We start from the raw sequence: 19598 nt of genomic DNA, 5'->3' as shown, positions 1-19598 counted from the left end.
TCTTCAGAAAATAAACAAACTATCGCTTCTATTTTGAAACTTGTGTTCACGGTTCTCATTCCCCAAAAGCATGAGCAAGTGCAGGTGCGTCTGAAATATCATCTGGAATAGTGATGTGAGCTGACCAGGAAAGATGCCTAGGGAAATGTCCGGTTCATCCTAGCCTCATTTGAATACCGGTGGTGGGCTAGATTTCTAGATTATCAGGTTCTGGATTTTCCAGGCTAGGCTAGATAAACTGTAATTGAAAACAATACACCTATGCAGCTTTGCACTTATCGCAAAGGGGATTCCCCGGTGTCCTGGCTAAATTTCCAACCTGGCTCATTCAATCTGCCCCCCAATCATCACCCACTGTAATTGGCTCATTCACTCCCTCACTCCACCTCAAACGGTCTGTGGTGAGCGTTCTGGCGCATAATGCCGTGCAGGTGGGTGCCACACATTGGTGGTTAGTGAGGTCCCCCTTTCCACGTGAAAGCGCTTTGAGTGTTGAGAAAAGCGCTATAATGTAATGTGTTGTAGTCGTTGTTGTTGAACGCATTGCATTGAATGTCATGTAACTGAACGTGATAGACGTCTACTGTTGTAGACTAGGCCTATAGCCTAATGCTAGTTTGTGCATTTATTGAGATCACAGTAGGTTGACCAGGGCTAGCCTATTTTCCATTAAATCCATTAGACAAGTGGTTCTCAAAGTGTGGGGCACTCCCCACTGGTGGGGAATAGAGATATGACAGGTAGCCTAAGACGCGAGGAACAGGAGGAAATAATATATTTTTAAAATTGTGCCTATCTTTTAATAATGCCTAGGCATATGTTTTTAACAAGGAAGATCATATATTCAAATGGTGTCATAAACAGACCAACATGAATTAAAATAACAACTGATCCAGCGGACAGAGACGGGAAATGTAACTTGGAACCAAAATGCAAAATAAATAAATAAATAAAATCAATTTTGCCTGGTTGATGGGGTCAAGTAGGGCTTGAAAATTCCCCAAATCCCTAACCTATGTGTCTGCCACGTGCGGACAAGAATGACAAACAATGACGGACAAAAGAGAGAATCGTCACTGCATCCGACTGTATGGAGCATTGAATGCCCTCTGTCCACATTGATTCTGTATGTGTCATTTCTCATTCAAAATAGCAGAGTAACACAGTAAGTGACAGAAAGAAAATAGAAACGGGGCATCTGATCATGAACGGATCACTGGACCCCTGGGCACAGACGTGAAAAGGTCCCCCCTGCCCACCTGAGAAAGTTATTTAAGACAGCAATGGTAGGGGGGTCCAGGGAAATTCTCCCCTAGAAGAATAAATAGAAAATAACCCCTTAAATGATGACTTCTAGCAAGTAGTTTTGTGGAAAGAAAGAAATGGACAGCTTGAGACTTACAAATATTACATAACCATCAACAGATTTAAGGCATCTTGCTGTGAAAAAAAGATGGCAATTACACATTATCACACATATATAGTGTGTGATCTGTGTTATTTGACTGAGGGGCCCCATTTAAATATCAGGGGTGAATAATAACCCATATATGATTGAGGGGCCCGATTAAGACATTTCTCATAACATAACCCGTGTTATTTGACTGAGGGGCCCTATTCAGATATCGGGGTGGAGAACATAGTAGTGACTTCACGCAGAGACTTGAGGTTCAAGGCCCCCTGAGCTCTTGGGCCCCTGGGCCTGGGCCCAGTAGGCCTGTTCAGTAATCCATGCCTGCATCCGACAAAAGGTCTGCTCTAAACGTCATTGTTGCATTGTTGCAGTTGCATTGTTTTCTTAATCAAGGCAGCAGTTTTCAGATTACATTATTACATAATTGCAAAAGGGTTCTCGACTGTTGTATTGCTGTATGGCTAATGCAATATCTACATTGCCCATTATCAGCAACCATTCATTCTTCCAAAGGCACATTCTGTTTACTAATCTGATATACTAAGGCTAACTGACAAAACATTGGAGAACCCTTTTGACATTATGTAAGCACATAATGTAATCTGAACACTGCTGCCCTGATTAAAAAAAAATTAAAAAAAACAATGCAACTGTTCTCAGTTGGTATACTGTCTATAATGGAGTGGAATGGAAATTTGACCCCAAACTTTTGACCGTTAGTGTAAATGATAACTAGACTTATTTAATCTGGCTTTAGCAATGTGGCAAATACCTTTACGCAAATGCAACACACTGGTAATGTTAACATTAGGCTACTGTAACATGCAAGCTGTAAAAAACGTATTCAGATTAACAACGCCAGAATTGATCCTTCTCTTTTCATGGTATCAAGCTTTTATTTGAACAACCAGTTAATTCCAGATGATTGTAATGATGCCCTTTGATAGCAGATATGTGCATGTATAAAAGTCAAGCAAGCTAAAAAAATTAATAAAATAAATATCTCATTTTGCCAACACATGTAATCGTGATACATTCCATGGTTAAATAACTTGTGATAATACTAGCAAGGTAACAAGCGCAGAATCTGATGGAATACCCAAATAGTCCTATAGCAACAATTAAATCTTTTGTAACCTAGCAAACTATTCAACACTATCCATTCTAAAATCTTTTCTATATAAGTATATACTCTTTTGATCCTGTGAGGGAAATTTGGTCCCTGCATTTAACCCAATCTGTGAATTAGTGAAACACACACAGCACACAGGGAACACACAGTGAGGTGAAGCACACACTAATCCCGGCGCAGTGAGCTGCCTGCTACAACAGCAGCACTCGGGGAGCAGTGAGGGGTTAGGTGCCTTGCTCAAGGGCACTTTAGCCGTGGCCCACTGGTCAGGGCTCGAACCGGCAACCCTCCGGTTACAAGTCCAGAGTGCTAACCAGTAGGCCACGGCTGCCTTATTCTTAATCTCATTATCACAACACAATATGACACAGTCATTTTTCACATCCATATATCTCACATTGACATTGGCAAAATATTTTTTAAATGTTAAGTTCCATGTTGGTCATTGCTGTACTTTTTCTGATGTTTTGGTTTTTGTCCTAAACTAGGATCCTTTTAATATCATTATCAAGATAATTTGGGCAGGTATCATATTGCTACAATGCTTTCAGAGGATGATTATTTTTCCATTTTTAAATGTTTGCAGGTGTATGCCTGCTTAATCCTGAATGCTTTGGCCCTTGGTTTGGCATGCTTGACATAATGTGGCCCTTGGGCCAAACTATTTGGGGACCCCTGGTCTACAGGATGGGTGGATAAGGAAATCGGCTGAATCATTAGGCTAGCACTGACAATTTAATGTTGATTTATGAAAAAATGCATGGGCCTGTTAAATAGACTGGAAACTCAGCATTGTGTAAACTATTTTAATCTGAGTTCCACTGGTGATTGAAATCTGGGGACTTAATTGATTTAAAACAATGATTCATGTAGACCTATAATGACTTAATCTATAACAAATTAGTATAGCCTAATTTAGGGCTGCTTAAATGTTTTTGGTCTGTAAATCACGGGAAAGAAAATAATCTTAGCCTCATTTGATAACTGTTGTGTTTGCTGTTTGTCCCAAAACTAGGCTACATCTTCGACGACCCGACCTTGGTGTAGGCTAACAGGAGCGATTTCGTATACGTGTGCGAAATTTTCAAATACCTGAGGTGGCCGCTTTCTAAAGTGGTAGGTGTGGGAATATGCGCAGAGGAAATGATGTGGTAATGGTCGTCTAATTACAGCGAGTCGCGGAGGGCACTTCCTCCTACAGGAACGAACGCAGCCTACTCTGACATCGAGGGATGTCCCAAACCCAGGAATCGTTGCTGAAGTAAATGCATGAAATTTCTTTTCGCTATGGCTTCAGAAAGGTTTGATCAAAGTTGATCAACTTTATGGACGTCGACGGAGGGCAATGTCGATTGAAGACGGAGACGTTTTACGAAAGCGAAGCAAGACGTTATCTTCGAATTTCAGCCAGATGGCAGAATAGCAAGGATTCAGCCGAAAAGAGTTGGCAACATTGTTTGGCCGCCGTCTACCGAGCACTTCCTGCATTATTATCAACATAGGTGAGTTGATTTTCACAACTGTGCATAACGTCAGTAACGTATATCAAGGCATAGCGTAGCATATCTGTCTCTAATTCAGTTGCGCATGGCTCTTTAAAAAAATAAAAAAATAAATGAAAGCCCGTCGGTCTCAAGGTTTGTTCGTGTCGTAGGCTACTCAGCCAGCCAGCCAGCCAGCCAGGGCTATTCTGCGACGCTTTGTGTAGCCTATGCTATCTTGATAAACACGGGGGAATTAGCCTACCTGCAACATTATGATTGTTAAAATGCGATGTTGGAGCCTGTTGGACTCGACAGCACTGGATAACTTGGTGTGACATAATGTAATTCCTTTAGCAAAAATCGTATTGTTAATCTGAACGAGTAGACTAGCCCATGTCAATCGTACATGAGTTTTTCATTTATTATTTTTATTTTTTAGATTGTCTGCGGGGTAGCCTATTTCATATGCACAGACACAAGGTATAAATGGCACTTTCAAATATAGGAATATTTTCTCAGCCTATTCCAAATCACGTCCGTACATGCCCATAGTATTCAACTTGCAGTCCAAGATTGTGGATTACGTTGCAGCTATTTTTGATGTTTATGGTGACACTGTCCCCGGTGGCGCAAAATTACGACCAATTGACACTTTGTTAGTGCGTCTTTGTTAACCAGACTTTGTTGAAGGCAAGGTTCTCACTTGATCATGCGCGTCCATCAACCCCATGCCGCGCACTAAGCATTACAATACTAGGCGTTGGACTAGAAAGAGAAAAAAATCCCACCCTTTAACATTAGTTAACAGTTTAATGTCAAGATGGGCGACAAATGTGTGGGACTGACTCAATTTACATGACGGGTGTGATTGGCGGCGATAGGTGAACATTGAGTTGTATCAGTAGGCTACAGACTGACTGAATGACTCCAGTCACTTCGTAACGATGGGCTCGTTTAGCCTTGAGGTGTTGGGTGGGAAAATCTCAATGGAGTAAACAGCCTATTACTGGAATAGCTATTGTGTTTCATGCAGTTCAGGCATACAAAAAATCAGTAGACCATACTTAATTTACACTGATTATCAACATTGTTGTTTTAATGGTACCTATACACAATAATAAACAATTTCATAAACTCAAGCTAAAATCCATGCATTTGGAGGGGAAATTACTTGAAGTAGCATCTGGTTGCATTTAGGTCTAGCAGTTGCAAGGTCATGTCATGATGATAATTACAGGTTCAGTTATGAAGTGCCCCTGGAAGGAGTCAAAATGTCAGGCCACTTGCATTCTTGTGGTATTGCAGGGACTCTTAAAACGCTGCGTAGTGGAAGCCTGTGGTGACATACAGGGCTGAGTGGGGACTGTGAGCTCCCACTGATCTGTCCAGACAGGTTGGAGCAGGTTGTGCCTTCAAGATGCGGATGATTAACTGTCCTGCTGACGGCATTGTGTGGTGTGAATAGGGTGTCTGGATTTCGTGCGTGGAGGCAGACAGTTCCGAATACACAAGAGACAAAGGCACTCTCAGATGATAGTTTATTACGCACATGTAGTAAACACCAGATCCTGTTTAGCACAAATAACCATGGCAGAGGGACAACCGGAAGGGGTGGGAATCGTTTCTGTTGGGTCTTTATGGGACTGAACAAAGAGCCATGTTTGTCCCCGGTGGTCTGGAAAGCGTCCCTTTGAAGGGACAGGATTGCTCCCCCCCAGAGAGTTTGTTGTGTTTGCGGCTGCCTGGCGTGCTCACTGACTCGCGTCCTGAGGTCTGCTGATAGTGGTCAGATAGCAGGTCGTCTCCCGGTCTGTGTCTCTCGGTCTGAGTCATGGGTCAGACTTGGAAGGCACCCAGAGGTGGAGCCGGGTCGGGCTGTAGCTGACCGCCAGCTGTCTGTCTCCTGGGTAACGTTTCCCAAAAAACGGCCTCCCTGCCAAACACGGACCACCACCGTCCTAAGCCATCCCACGCGTTCCCGGCTGAGATGTTTCAGTTGTATTAACACTCCCGAGTCCTGAGGGCGACTGCTGGCCTACTCGGGCTGCAATTTGACTCCTCCAAATTACAAGGACGCCTGCCGTTTTGTAACAATCCTCATTTTGAGTCATCCTCCTCCCATAGCTAATCAGTGAGAGATGATATTTTTCCTCCCTCAACATAATTTTCTGACTGTTGGACTGTTTCATGCTGGGAGTAGATGTCAGCTTTTACGCCAGCGCCCTTTTTTTGTGGTGGGAGTACAGACTCGGTCTTGTTACGGTTCTCTTGAAGCATGGAGCTCCTTTGCTGAGCATTTGTTCAGCTTTGTTTTACTGTAACAAGGCTCATGTAGCTAAAAAGGTAGTATGCGTAGGTTGTATGGTGGACTGGTAGACTCTTTTGATGTGGATTTTGGAATGAATCTGTGAATAGAGACTAGCTCACCACAAGTGAAGTCATCAAAATGTTGGTGTCCTTCTTATTTTAATTAAAGACATGTTTGGCTGTGTTACTGATGTGTTTGAGTGACTGAATACAGCACTCACAAGTTGATGGTTTTGTATAGTTTCCGCACATGTTCATTCTAGCATATGATTGGCTCAGGCCATTGGAGAGTTATTGAGTTTGATATATGAAAGAAATGTATGCAGTATGTGGTCTATACCATCACGGCGAGGACTGCCTAGTGGACCAACACTTTTATATCCTCATAGTCAGCATACCAACTGACACTTACTTTGTATCAAGCAGGACAAAAGTGGTTAATAGGCCTATATCTCACAAAGTGACCACACTAGAACACTTTTTATATTATTTTTGACATGGGAGGCAAACTGGTTACTGGGTTATATTTGTCTGCTAATGGTTCATTAAAAAATGTAACATGCTTAAATGAGACAAATGATTTGTCTGGACTATAAATAACACAGACCTCTTATTATGGCGATTGATTCATAAGCTATGTGGCTCTGCGCCAAATAACTCTGCCAGTGTAGTGTGTTGGCCACAGCAGACCGATTCCAGAGCCTCTGGCCATTCGGTTTAACCCAGTGCACTGGGTTGTGAATGAGGGTGAAACGCTTCAAACTTTAACAATATAGACATGTTATAAATGACTCATGGATGGTTCTCATCGGGTAGCCTTCAAAATGCCAGATTTTTTCTGAATTGAGGCTAATCTGAGCACATAAGTGTTGATTAAAGTCATTATTTCCACTTCTCTCACTCTTGGCTTTTTTCTGAGGCGCCTTTTCAGCAGCACATCCATTTTGCAGCTGCTCTTTCACAAGACTGTAAAGTGTATAATTTGTCTGCAGAGGGGCCCAGGCGAGCGTCTCCCAGAGTGCCGAGCGGCGAAAGTGTGGCGCACGGGGAGAGAGAGAGAGAGAGAGAGGGAGAGAGAGAGAGAGAGAGAGAGAGAGAAAGAGAGAAAGGCAAGAGAAAATAGTCCTCCGACAGCAATCATTTCTTTCTTCCCCGCGCACGGCAATTTGGCTGTCAGAAACAGCTGGCAGTGTGGGGCCAGAACAATGCGCGAGCTAGGGGGAGAGGGAAGCGCTCGCTGAGAGCACCCTGCAGGGAGATCAGGTTACAGACTCTGTCATTAACAGCAGACTGCGCCACGCACTGAGATCGAGACGGAGGGGCTTCAAGTCTGAACAGGAGTCTGGGACTCAAGCGGGTAGGTCTCTTGCCTCGCTCGCTCCCTCTTGCTTGCTTTCACTCTCTCTCTCTCTCTCTCTCTCTCTCTCTCTCTCTCTCTCTCTCTCTCTCTCTCTCTTTCTCTCACTCTGACGCGCTTGCTGGTTCTCTGCCTTCCTGTCTCTTTCTCTCCCTCTCTCCCCCTCACTCGTTTGCTCTCTGAATTCATGGTGTTGGCGCTTTGGAGTGAAGAAAGGAGTGTGTGTGTGTGTGTGTGTGTGTGTGTGTTTCTGAGCGACGGGGGGAGAGAGAGCCGTGGTGTTTAGAGAGACGGAGAGGGAAAGCGAGAGGGCCAGAGGAAAAGCGAGGGAGAGAGTGGGGGCAGGACTTGGCAGAGGCTCCCTCAGACGGAGCAGCAGCAGCAGCAGCAGTCTCTTTAAGGAGCTACCAGCTGCGACGCTGGCACCCCCCTGACCGTGTGCACCGCTAACTGACCGACCCGCCAGTAAGTTGCGCTTTTACTTTTCTGTCTGTGGGTTAAGTACCCCACTCCAACTCAACCGACTCAACCTCAAGACACAGTCAGGCAGGCAGTGCTGGTGGGGCGCCTCACTACGAGCCCCCCCAATCCCGCACCTCCCCCAACCCACTCTTTTCTTTCATTTTTTCCGTCTTCATTCTTCCATGTTTTCCGGTGAGGTCCCCCCCCCCCTCTTTTTGGCCGTGTTATTTTTAGGGCCAAGTCCTTGAGCCTTTAATAAGCATAATTCCAGCTCTGCAGCCACACTGCTGCTGCTGCCCCTGCTACAGCCACGGAGCATTCAGACAGGAAGTGAGCCTCCGAGTGGGACAGTGCGGCCGAGCCAAGCGCAGACACCCCCCCCCCCCCCCCTCTCTCTGTCTCTCTCTCCCTCTCTCTTTCTTTCTCTCTTTCCCCCCATCCTACATCTGTTTCTCCCTGCCTGTCTGTCTGCTCGCTGCGTCTCCTCTTTCCTCTTTGGTGACTCTGCACAGTGTTATTGATTTCTGCTGTCCCCCACCCCCCTCCTCCTCCTCCTCCTCCTCCTCCTCCTCTGTGTGTGGGTGTGTGTGTTTGGGTAAATGTGGGTGAAAGGCAAAAGGGAGAAGGTGACTGGAGTCGAGTGTCTGCTCCCTTACTCGCTCTCTAGTTTGCCCTGCCACCACCACCACCTCCACCACCACTGCTGTGTGCTCGCGTGCTCGTTTGCCTGGCTGGCTGGCTGGCTGGCTGGCTGACTGACGCCGGGGCAGACAGAGATCTGCAGTGTTCCTGGCTCCACTCGCGCCCATTACCCCCAGACTGCACGGGAGACAGTCAGCCATACACATTTTATGAGCGCCCGCCCGCCTGCACTCCCCACCTCCCCTCTCTTATCAGTCAGCTGCCTGGGAGGGGAGTGGAGGGGAGGGGGGAAAGTTAGAGTCCCTGTTTATTTTCTGTCTCTGCTGCTTGCTACTCATTAGCTCCTTTTGGAGAGGTTGGGGGTGGGTGGATTGAAGGGAGCTGATTTCTACATTGTTTGACTTATTATGTTAAACAGATTTGAGTCTGAACTGATGTTTTTTTTACCCCCATTTCATTTCTTTATTTTGGTGTGTTGTGCAGTGACAGTCGCTGTGATTTTTCTTTAGTCTTGTGAGGCAGGAAACGTTGGGTGCTCTGCGAGGTTTGCCATTTTGCTGATTGAATTTTTGCATTTTGGATTTATTCTCTCTTTTTGTTAGTGTTGTGAGTTAGCTGTACTAAAATGTGTGTAATGTTAAAACGTGCCGTATGTGTGTTGTCCTCAGTTGGCATCAGAATGTGTGTGTGTGTGTGTGTGTGTGTGTGTCTGGGACTGAGGCACTGCAGCAGGCTGAGGCCACTGACATTGAAGTATACTGCCCGCAAATGCGGATTACTGCTTTTCATGTAAAGCGTTGTATTACAGGAGATTTAAAAAAAAAAAAAGAGATGCACACACACAATCTCTCTCTCTCTCTCTCTCTCTCTCTCTCTCTCTCTCTCTCTCTCTCTCTCTCTCTCTCTCTCTCTCTCTCTCTCTGGCTGTCTCCTTTCTAATATCAAACATATGTGCTTGTCTTCTCAGCTAACTAGTGTAATATGACTTCCTCTCCTTGTGACTTGCATTTTCTGCTGCTGTTATTTGGTCAGCCTACTCATGCCCAGAGCCCAAACTCTCATCCACCACCACATCCACCCCCACACCCCCATGCGCTTGCCAAGACAGATAGAATGAGGCTCATTAGCTAGGCACACCAGTGGGTACTGCCTGCCATGCCTACCTACCAACCCACCACCTCGGCACCTACTGATAAGAAGCTCTTTCAGCAAAGACTGCCGCAGGTTGCCAAACTAATATAAACAGTGGTGCTGGCACAGCCCAAAGTCTGGCGTGGCGACGGGAGTGCACCATCAGCAGCGGCGCTCCCCTAATCTACTGTGCTGCCAGAGGAGTGCTGCAGGGAAGTAAAAGCGACGTTATCAAACTGGAGAGTTGTCGTGTCAGACTGCTGTGAAAAGGAGATGTTTTGCGGTAAGGGGGTGGGGGTGGGGGGGATTCGATTTTGCGTCGGCTGAGCAGGAGATGAGCCCAACGCTGCAGAGTGTGGGACCGTGTGGCAGATGACGAGACAGGGAGGAGGTAGGAGATGGCGCAGCGAGCGCTGGCAGGCCTGTGCCCTGGCAGAAATGATGCCCTCCCTGCTCTCTTCTTCTCGCCGCCTGAAACCCACTGAGACTGCGATGGGACAGGCGATCGATGGAGGCAATATGAATCTCCCCCTCGGCCCGGCTCGCGTGTGCGGTGAGACGAATTTCCTCTTGAGGCCACCGCAAGTGGAATTAGCCGAGGTCAGATCGGCTCCGGTCAGCTGAGGTCTCAGGCTATTAAAACGAGGAAGATTTGATCATCCATAATGAAAGAGGCTTGGCGCTAATGGCTGGCAAGGCCGATGTGAGGGGGAAACTTAACGGCAGCCTGCAGCAGGGCGGCTTGTGCCACTGTCAAGATCCTCTCTCTGTCAAGCACGGTGAGAACTTCAGTGTCGGCATTCAGCCACTGGTGGGTTTTTTGTCCATTTTTTTTGTGGAGGAATGTTTGTGCATTCCTCTTTGGGCAAACAGCGTTGAAGGCCATGAGGACTCTGTTTGAGTTGGCATGGGGAAGGTACGTCGCCATTGTCCAAGATCCATGGCGACCGCATGGCAGAAACGCACCATGTCCACCAATGCAATGTGTGCTTCTCACAAATGGTAGTTAAAACCACTCCTCCCATTGTTTCCCTTTCCCTGGCCCTCATGTGCGCCGTGCCCTCATTCCAAAAAGGGTTGGGGTATAACCCTAATCACTTGTTAATTTTGGAACAAGGTCCCTTGTCCATCCTTCTGCAATCTTCTGGAAATATGAAGCCAGGCCATTGTGGAGAGTGCCGGAGTTAAGTGATCTGACCCCCGACAAGGAAAAAAAAAATGTGTAACCCGCAGGGATGTCTGCTAATTGAGTGAGAGTGACGGTCAGACTGTTACAGCAGGAATAGTTTGGGCCAAAAAAAAGCCATTTGTGTCGCCGGCGAGACGGCATATGGAGAATTTCAATGTCGAAGAGGATAGAGATGTTCCCTGATGGTGATGGTGATAATGATAATGTTCTCGTTTTTCTCCCAACCATTCCCCTGAACTGTAGGCAGTTGAGGTAGTCTCTCTCTCTCTCTCTCTCTCTCACACTGCCTACTATCTTGGCTTTCTATTACAATGGGCTCTAGGGGAGATCAGAGGTCTTGTGGAATTAAGAGTGTGTAAAGTATCGATTCATATGAATGAGGGGGGTCCACGTGCCATGCTGGATGAATGTTTTATAAGAGCTGATATTTCATCTGACCAGTGAACCGTCCATTTTTTGGTGGTTGTCTTTTTTTTAATAAACATATGTATTAGAATTACAAGTTAGACACTGCTTATAGTTACATGTGTTGTGAGAGGAGCTTCAGCTTCAGATGGCTACTTTTTAGCAGCCTTGTGGAATGCAATATCCAATAGAAATACCAACAGTAATGTGCAATAACAGCATATTGGGGCAGTTGTTATTACAGGCCGAGGCCTGCAGTGGTGGTGGGAGGGGGTGAATGAACTTGGACTTTAGCAATTTCATGGAGGCTCCGGCGAGGTCCACCGCTGGTCACGGCATGTGGCTCACGTTAAGCTGGCCATTTCATCGCCATTGTTATCGCCTGCCTCCCCCCCCCTTTGGCAACTGGACAATGGCGTGAAACGGTACAAGCCAAGCTACTGATGAATATGGAAGATGGTTCTTTAGAAACCCCTTTATTATTGACCTGGCTCCGTTTCAGAAGGTTCACTGACCATCCCCGGGCTCCTGTAGCTGTAGTTGGCTAGGTCCAATCCAACGCCTGCAGAGCCTGTTGGGCATGACGAGAGGGACATTTTTTTTTTTGTCAACAGGACGCTGTTACTGGGGGATTGCTCCCCCTCCCCCTCCCCCACCCTCTCCTGCTAGCTGTCTGCCCTGTGCTGAATGCTTTGAGCTGAGGCTATGTGCAGAATGAATGGATGCCTCCCTCCCTCAGGGAGTTTTCTGAAAGTAATTACCATAAACTGAATAACATCAGCATTGTCTGACACAATGGTATTACAGAATTATTGGCGCCTCTGTCCTTAAGAGAGGAATGCTGTTACCCCCCACTCTATTTTTTATTCTCCTCAGTGGACAGTGGTTCCCTCCTCTTTTGGATGCTGGGCAAGCTCCAACGGAAACTGGAGTTTATGACACTGTTTGGGAGGTAGGAGAAACGAAACCCAATAATCAAGGAAAAGGCGGTTATGACGCTTTGTGTAAAGGGGAAGGAAAGTTGAAACCTGGTAATCAAAGATGAAGCCGAATCATTGTTTTGGCCGACACATCTACGCTGGGCTCTTGGAAGCAATCCAGACCTCAGGGGTTGGACAGAGTGCGCTGCATCAGGAAGAAAAGGCTGCTATTGTCTTTACATTTACAGACGATCCAGTAGATGTGTGTGTGTGTGTGTGTGTGTGTGTGAGAGTGCGCGCGTCTCGCTCCTTGGAATCTGGTTGGTGTACTTCTGCGAGAGCGCCAGAGCGCTTTGCCCTCTTTGAGACGGGCATTTGCATCCGACTGCATTCCTGGCATTGTCCAAGGGGGGCAGCCAGTGGAGAAGGGGCCTCGGGGGAGAGATGGCTCTGGCCAGTCCGAGGCGAGGCGAGAGGAGATGAGAGAGCGGTTGAATTCCATTGGGTCCTGCCTGTGGCACGGTCGCTCTGGAGCGTCCCTCTTTATCTCTCTAATCTCCTGTCTAATAAGACCCTTGGCCAGGGAGGTGGAGGAGGAAGAGGATTTCCAGAGGTTAATGGATGTTTGCACCCAATGAGATGCGTTTAGCTGGGCAGCGGTTGCTAACTCGCTAATCTAGAGTCTTGCCATTACTCTGCAGCGTTTTTAAGGCCAGGAATACAAGAGAGGGGGTGCACTGCACTATATTGGTTCACGCTAGTGTGTGTGTGTGTGTGTGTGTGTGTGTGCGTGTGTGCGCATCTGTGACTGTGTGGTAATAAGCATGCTAGTGCATTTGTGTGCGAGCGTGCCTACGCGTCCGTGCGTGTGTGTGTGTGTGTGTCCTCATTTGTTTGTTGATGAATCTGATGACACATTCTTGCAGTGTATCGTCCTGAAATGGCAGTGCACATGGTGCGAACAAGACCAATGGCAGCAAGACAAATCTACAAATAAACAACCAGGGGATTAATCATAACGCCAGACAAACAACAATAACTGATGTCAGTGCCAGGCTGACACACTTGGTGATGGAAAAATAAAATCTGCGCCACATTATTACCAAGCGTGCCGATAACAATTTGGTCCCGCTGTCTTTTGTAGCTCCCAAACTCTTTTTTTTTTTTTAGGCATAAACAACCAAGCTCCATTTTTCTTCTATGAACCGGTTTACAAGTTATCTTGACTGCCATCGGCCTATATGCTGACAGACAGAACACAACACAAACAAAACACAGAATACTGGAAACCCTTGAAGCGACTAGTAAGATTGGAGCACTTTGACTGATGGGAGACACAACATGGCAAAGCGTCTTGTCTGGAGCTGAACACTGAATAATGAGCTTACTATTGATCTAGACTTTTCCTTAACTGCTTTAAAACGATTCTCTAGTAGACACACTGCAAGCCTGTGACTTGAGTTATTGAATTAAGGCCGAGCTGGCTCCACTGAGGTGTGTGTGTGTGTGTGTGTGTGTGTGAGAGTGAGGGTTTGTGTGTGTGTGTGTGTATGAAAGAGCACATTTTTTTCCAGATTTGCTGTTGAGCGTGCATGTGTGTGAATGTGAGGTTTGTTTTTGCTGCATCAGACGCCATACTCACCTGGGAGGAGTGTGTGTGTGTGTGTGTTCTATATTTCCCTCCGTTTTCCTCTTTTTCTACTGTCCCTCTATCCATTTCCTGTCCTCTTTTTTCCCCCTCTCTGGCTTTCTTTCTCTCTCTGTCCCTCAGTCATGTCTTCCTCTCTCTCTCTCTCTCTCTCTCTCATTTATTCCTTTCTGTCTCACCTTATCTCTCTCTCCTCTATTGTCCTCTGTCCCTCTATCATTTCTTCTCTTTCTCTCGCTCCTTCTCTCCTCCTCTCTGCGCCATGGCAACTCTCAGACCTCCAGCTCAGACGCAGATTACAGCGACCGTCTCCCCACTCGCCAGTCTGATGACTCAGCAACTCCCGCACAGCTTGGGGCTAAAGAGGATCCCAGCCAACTCCACTGACTTACTTACACACAAACACACACACACACACATAAACGCACGCACACACACACACACACACACAAACGCACACACACACACACACACACACACACACATGCATACATACGCGCTGCCCTGGGGCTAAGACAACCCTCACTCTCGAGTCTTAAGCATTGGCCTCCCGCACAAAAGAGGCAAAAAACAAACACGGCAGAGTAAACAGACGTTTAAAAGCAAACTCTGAAAAGAAGGGATGTTTCTTGCCTTTTGTTTGTTTGCTTTGCCTTGTCCATTGCCATGAATTTTGAGGAGTAAGCCTTAATCCTTGGGTGGAGCTGGTAATCTCTAGGGAGACGTCTTTGTTTAATGGTGTCAGTTGAATTGCTGGCATGCAGTAACTTGAGCAGAAATGTGAACACAAGGCAATTAAGTGCTAGCGATGCCCTCGCCACTATTGTTCTTACATATACACACAAGACATCTTCAATCCACAGAGAGTAAAGCAACCATATCAGATTGATTACAGTTAGCCCACATTGGGCCTGTATTTTAACTGACATCAGTAATAACTTTTCAAAATGGGCTGCTAATGGGATGGTAGGGACGAGAAAACCTTTGTGCCGTGCTGAAGAGTCTCACTTGAGTGATTATGGCAGAGCCAAAGCTCTCAAAACCCTCAAACCCTCACATTCTGTCTCAGTTCTCTCTCTGTGGCACTGTGACCACATGCTCGGCCATCTTGTTGTCATTGAGGCTCTTTGTGATCCTAGACACGGGCACTCCCATGGAGGGAGAGAGAGAGGGGGGGGGGGGGGGGGGGGGGATAGAGCGGGATGGTTCCAATTCTGAGAGCCTGACGATCCCTTTGGTGTGGTGCTTATGAACCTTCAGCAGCGGAGTGATCTGAAGTCGGTGCGCCCTCCTCTCCCTCTCGATTATGTGTGCTTTATCCTTGGGCTGGCCCAAGTGCATGACAGTGCGACGCTGCATCCAGGCCAAGTGACGAGGAAGGAAAATAGCCCCTGAGAGACACTGGCTGACCTCCTTAAGGGGAGGAGAGGAAATGGAGGGATGAGTGCATCAGAAGGATGGGGAAGAAAGAGGCAAACCAGGAAGAGGGTCAACTCTCTCTTTTCCTCTCTCTCTTTCTTTCTTTCTCTCTCTCTCTTTCTCTCTGTCTATCAAGTACTTGAGGCCACCAGTCGACACATACTGTTTTCTTAATGTAGACAGTCATACTGTGTAGTGGGCTCTCAGCTAGTTTAAGCTCCCAGAAACATCCTAATGCTGAGACCATTGCTGCTGAGAGAGAGGGAGAGATAGATAGAGAGAGAGAGAGTGTGTGTGTCTGTGTGTTGGGCATTTGGGGAGAGCCAGTCTGATTTATATTTCCTTTTTGGCTTTTGTACTTCAGACATAGTCAAACTTTCTTCTAGTGACAAACCTTCTCTTGGTCTCTCCCTCTCTCTTTCTCTCTCCCTCTCTCTCTCTCTCTTTCTCTTCCTCTCTCTCTCCCAGTGATTTACAGCCTGCACGGCCGTGTTGTCCTTCCAGCGTGTGTGGGTGGGGTAGGCTTCGGGGGGGGGGGGTGATGAGCTATGCATTCAATTACGTTTGCTTTGTTTCTCACTTGACTTTGTAGGGGCCTGGGTCAATTTTAATGGAGTCCCAATGCTACCTTTTAATTAAGCATTTGGTGCAAGAGGAAGACCTACTGCTTTCATTACCGAGGCTTAACCTAGGCTATCATTTCTCATCCGGAGTACACGCTAGCTATGAGAGGAATGGCTGGCCTGTGTAGATTCAGTACTTTCTACACTAGTACACTACTTGTTCAGACCAGACTTAAAGATGTTGTTGTTCTGGGGGAATATATGACCAGGTGGGGACAGACAACTGGAGAAGGAGAGAGTCTTGAGTTTTACTGCAGGATGTGTTCCTCGTTCCGGTCTGCTAACAGGCTATCAATTAGCATATCAGGTAGACGACCGGTGCCAGAAGCAAGCCTTTGAAGGAAGTTTTTTTCTTTTTCTTTCTCTTCCAGAATGAATTTATGAGGCAAAGAACACGACACTCGTGATTCATGTCTAGATGAGAATATGTCCTGAAGCAACACACACCTGAGAAACTAGACCTGCTATGTACTTACACACACTGACACACACATACACACACACACACACACACACACACACACACACACACACACACACACACACACACACACACACACACACACACACACACACACACACACACGTCTGGCAACCCCATGAGGGAACAGTAGTTACTGGAGGGTAGCCGTGGATGTTGAGTGTATGCAGTGAAATCTCTGGGTGTCTGGAGGGGGCTGCCTTTACTGCTGTTTAAAACGAAGCCTTCACTCCTCTGCACCAACTGTCTGCCAGTCTGCCAAGTGCTGCAGTGGCGTTGCCTCCCCTGCCACCTCGATGTCTGGCTCTGTGCCCCCACCTTCCCTCTGTCTCTCCCCCTGTCTCTAGCACTCGCTCTTTTTTTATCCCACTCTGTCTCTCTCTCTCTCTCTCTCTATCTGTCTCTCGCTCTATCTCCTCTCTGTCCCTGACACACACTCTCTGTCTCTCTCTTCACCTGTCTGGTTATCTATCCCTTTCTGTCCACTCCGGCACTTAGTCCTGACTCTTCGCTCCTCTTCTGCTATTTCTCTCCCTCTCTCTCTCCCTCCCTCTCTCCATCCCTCTCTCCATCCCTCTCTGCATCCCTCTCTGCATCCCTCTCTCCCTCTAACCAGCTTCTGAATAGCCCTCCTTTCTCTGCCCCACACTGCTACCCACTTCCTCCCTCTCTCTCTCTCTCTCTCTCTCTCTCTCTCTCTCTCTCTCTCTCTCCCTGCCTCTGTCTTTGCCCCACTACCCCCTGGCTGCACCCCGTCTCTCTCCTCGTTGCCCCCAGCCTGTACCCTACTAGCCCCTCAGTGGCACCTGGCTGAACCCCCTCGGAAACCCTCAGACCACCCCTACCCACTACCCCCTCCTCCCTCCCCCGGCCCAATGTGACCCCCCCATGGCCTGCTGGCCCCTGCGTGCCCCCGCCACTCTGGGCTGCTGATTATGTGGGAGCGGCAGCCTCTTGTTTTGTGGCCTGATTAAAAGAGCAGCATGTGGTCGGCGTGTGAGCGGGCCCATACGGACGCCGCTGGGCCCGCCGCTGACAGTACGTGCTTAATCATTTATGTCTGAGAACACACACAGGACACGAGGGGGGGGGGGCAGGATGTGGACCAACCAACCAACAAAAGAGAGAGAGAGAGAGAGAGAGAGAAGAGGGGGCACTGACACACACACACACGCCAAGACGCGGACACACACACACACACACACACTCTCTCTCTCTCAGACAGACATACACAAACAGTGGGGCATTCATCGTCGGGGAGCTACACACACATGCAGTGCAGAGATAACGGTCAGCACAGTGTGTCATAAACATGAGGCCAAAGAAAAAGTGCTGCGCCGCGCAGTTGAGGAGGGATGGGCTTCGAGGAAGGGCAAGGAATTTAGTTTCTTACCCCCCCCCCCCCTTGCTCCCACGCTCTCCTTTAGAACAAGAGCAATCACGAGATGTGAACGCGATGAATATGAGTACAGAGAGACAAAAAAGATGAAATATGCAAAAACATGGCTGTCTGCCTTTTTAAACACAACACACAGGCACACACTCACTCCTCTCTGGACTCCACATTCATTCGTCCTGCTGTGCTCTCTGCTCTCTCTCCTCTCCTCCACCTCTCTCTCTCTTCCTCCCTCCTTCTCCTGCGTCTGTCTGCTCCCTCTGCTGCCAAGCTCGCTCTCTCTCTCTCTCTCCCTCCCTCTCTCTATCGCTCCCTCTCTCTCTCTCTCTCCCTCTGTCACACTGGCAGCCAATAGGAGATTGCCAGTCTTCCCACTGCTTGCCACTCAATGCCTTGTTGCCAGGACAACAGGCAGGCATGAGCTCTGCTTTGCTCAAGCATTTTAAACTTGGTGTTGATTCTACTGACAATAAGGAAAGGTCTCTTGCCCACTAAAATCTCTGCCTGTATCTTCTGCACTTCTTTTATAATTTAGCTGCCTCCCTCTTTCCTCCCTCCCTCTCTCTCTCTCTCTCACATTCTCTCTCTCTCTCTCTCTCTCTTTCCTCACACTCTTTCTCTCACTCACTCTTTGCCTCTCTCTCATAGCCTCATGCTTTTTCTCTGTCATGCCATTCTTCTCTCTCTCTGTCTCTGCTATCTCTCGTGCTGTCTGGAAGCTGTTAACATGGCTGGTCTGTGAAGGCACGCACAGTAGGTTGCAATATGCCTGTCTAAATATGCAGACACGCAGGTCTTCTTTGTCTGTCTTTCAGACCAAAAAAGATCAGTGTAGATGACATGTAGGAACTCTACTTTTATGTAAACTCATTAAATGTTGCAGCCATGCCCCCCCCCTCCCCCCACCCCCCACCCAATCTGTTTTGGCATGGCAGCAAGTTGTTTGATGTCTTTGTGAATGCGGAGCTTTGCGTGAAGCCAGTGGTCCTGAGCTCTCTCCTCTGCTTGTGTCTCTCCAGGTCCACGATGTTCCATGGCGTCATGATTCTCCTGGTCCTCACCGTGGTGGTGTTACCTGCCTCCAGTGTGCAAGGTAAGCCTTTGATGAACGGAGAGAATTGGAAAGAAAGAGGGAGAGACTCTGAGCTAGTGAGCTTGGTTGGGTGTTGTTGCTGTGTGTGTGTGTGAGTGAGTGTGAGAGAGAACTCTTTTTTTCGCTTTAAAAAAAAAGAAAAAAAACGGACCTGAGTTTCTCCAGTGTTTGGGGAAAATAGAGGGCTCTGTGTCTGTCTGGTGAGCGGTAGTTTACATCTGTCTGCATCAAGGGCACACTTTAGCCCCCTCCCTCTCTCTTTCTCTCCCCCCCTCGCCTCTTAACTGCCCCCCTCTCCCTCCCTCTTTCTCTCCCTCCCTCGCCTCTTAACTGCCCCCCTCTCCCTCCCTCTTTCTCTCCCTCCCTCGCCTCTTAACTGCCCCCCTCTCCCTCCCTCTTTCTCTCCCCCTCTCGCCTCTTAACTGCCTCCCTCTCTCCCAGCATGTTTGTGACAACTGCAGTGATTGCCTCTCAGAGGTGGATGATGACTGAGCA

The 19598-nt window shown here is 47.6% G+C and overlaps 1 protein-coding gene across 1 annotated transcript in view; it reads left to right on the top strand.

Moving 5' to 3' along the window:
• Positions 1-3667: 3667 nt before the first annotated feature.
• LOC121697008 (activin receptor type-1-like) overlaps positions 3668-19598 on the top strand; it is a 32128-nt gene continuing 16197 nt past the window's right edge. The window contains exons 1-2 of the mRNA XM_042078240.1: positions 3668-4048; positions 19030-19159. Coding sequence (XP_041934174.1) covers positions 19037-19159 — 123 coding nt within the window. The 5' untranslated portion in view covers positions 3668-4048; positions 19030-19036. The remainder of the gene's footprint in view (positions 4049-19029; positions 19160-19598) is intronic.

This window comes from Alosa sapidissima, chromosome 2 (assembly GCF_018492685.1).
Source record: "Alosa sapidissima isolate fAloSap1 chromosome 2, fAloSap1.pri, whole genome shotgun sequence".
In the NCBI taxonomy this organism is placed as follows: Eukaryota; Metazoa; Chordata; class Actinopteri; order Clupeiformes; family Clupeidae; genus Alosa; species Alosa sapidissima.
This window is presented reverse-complemented; position numbering and strand designations above follow the sequence as displayed.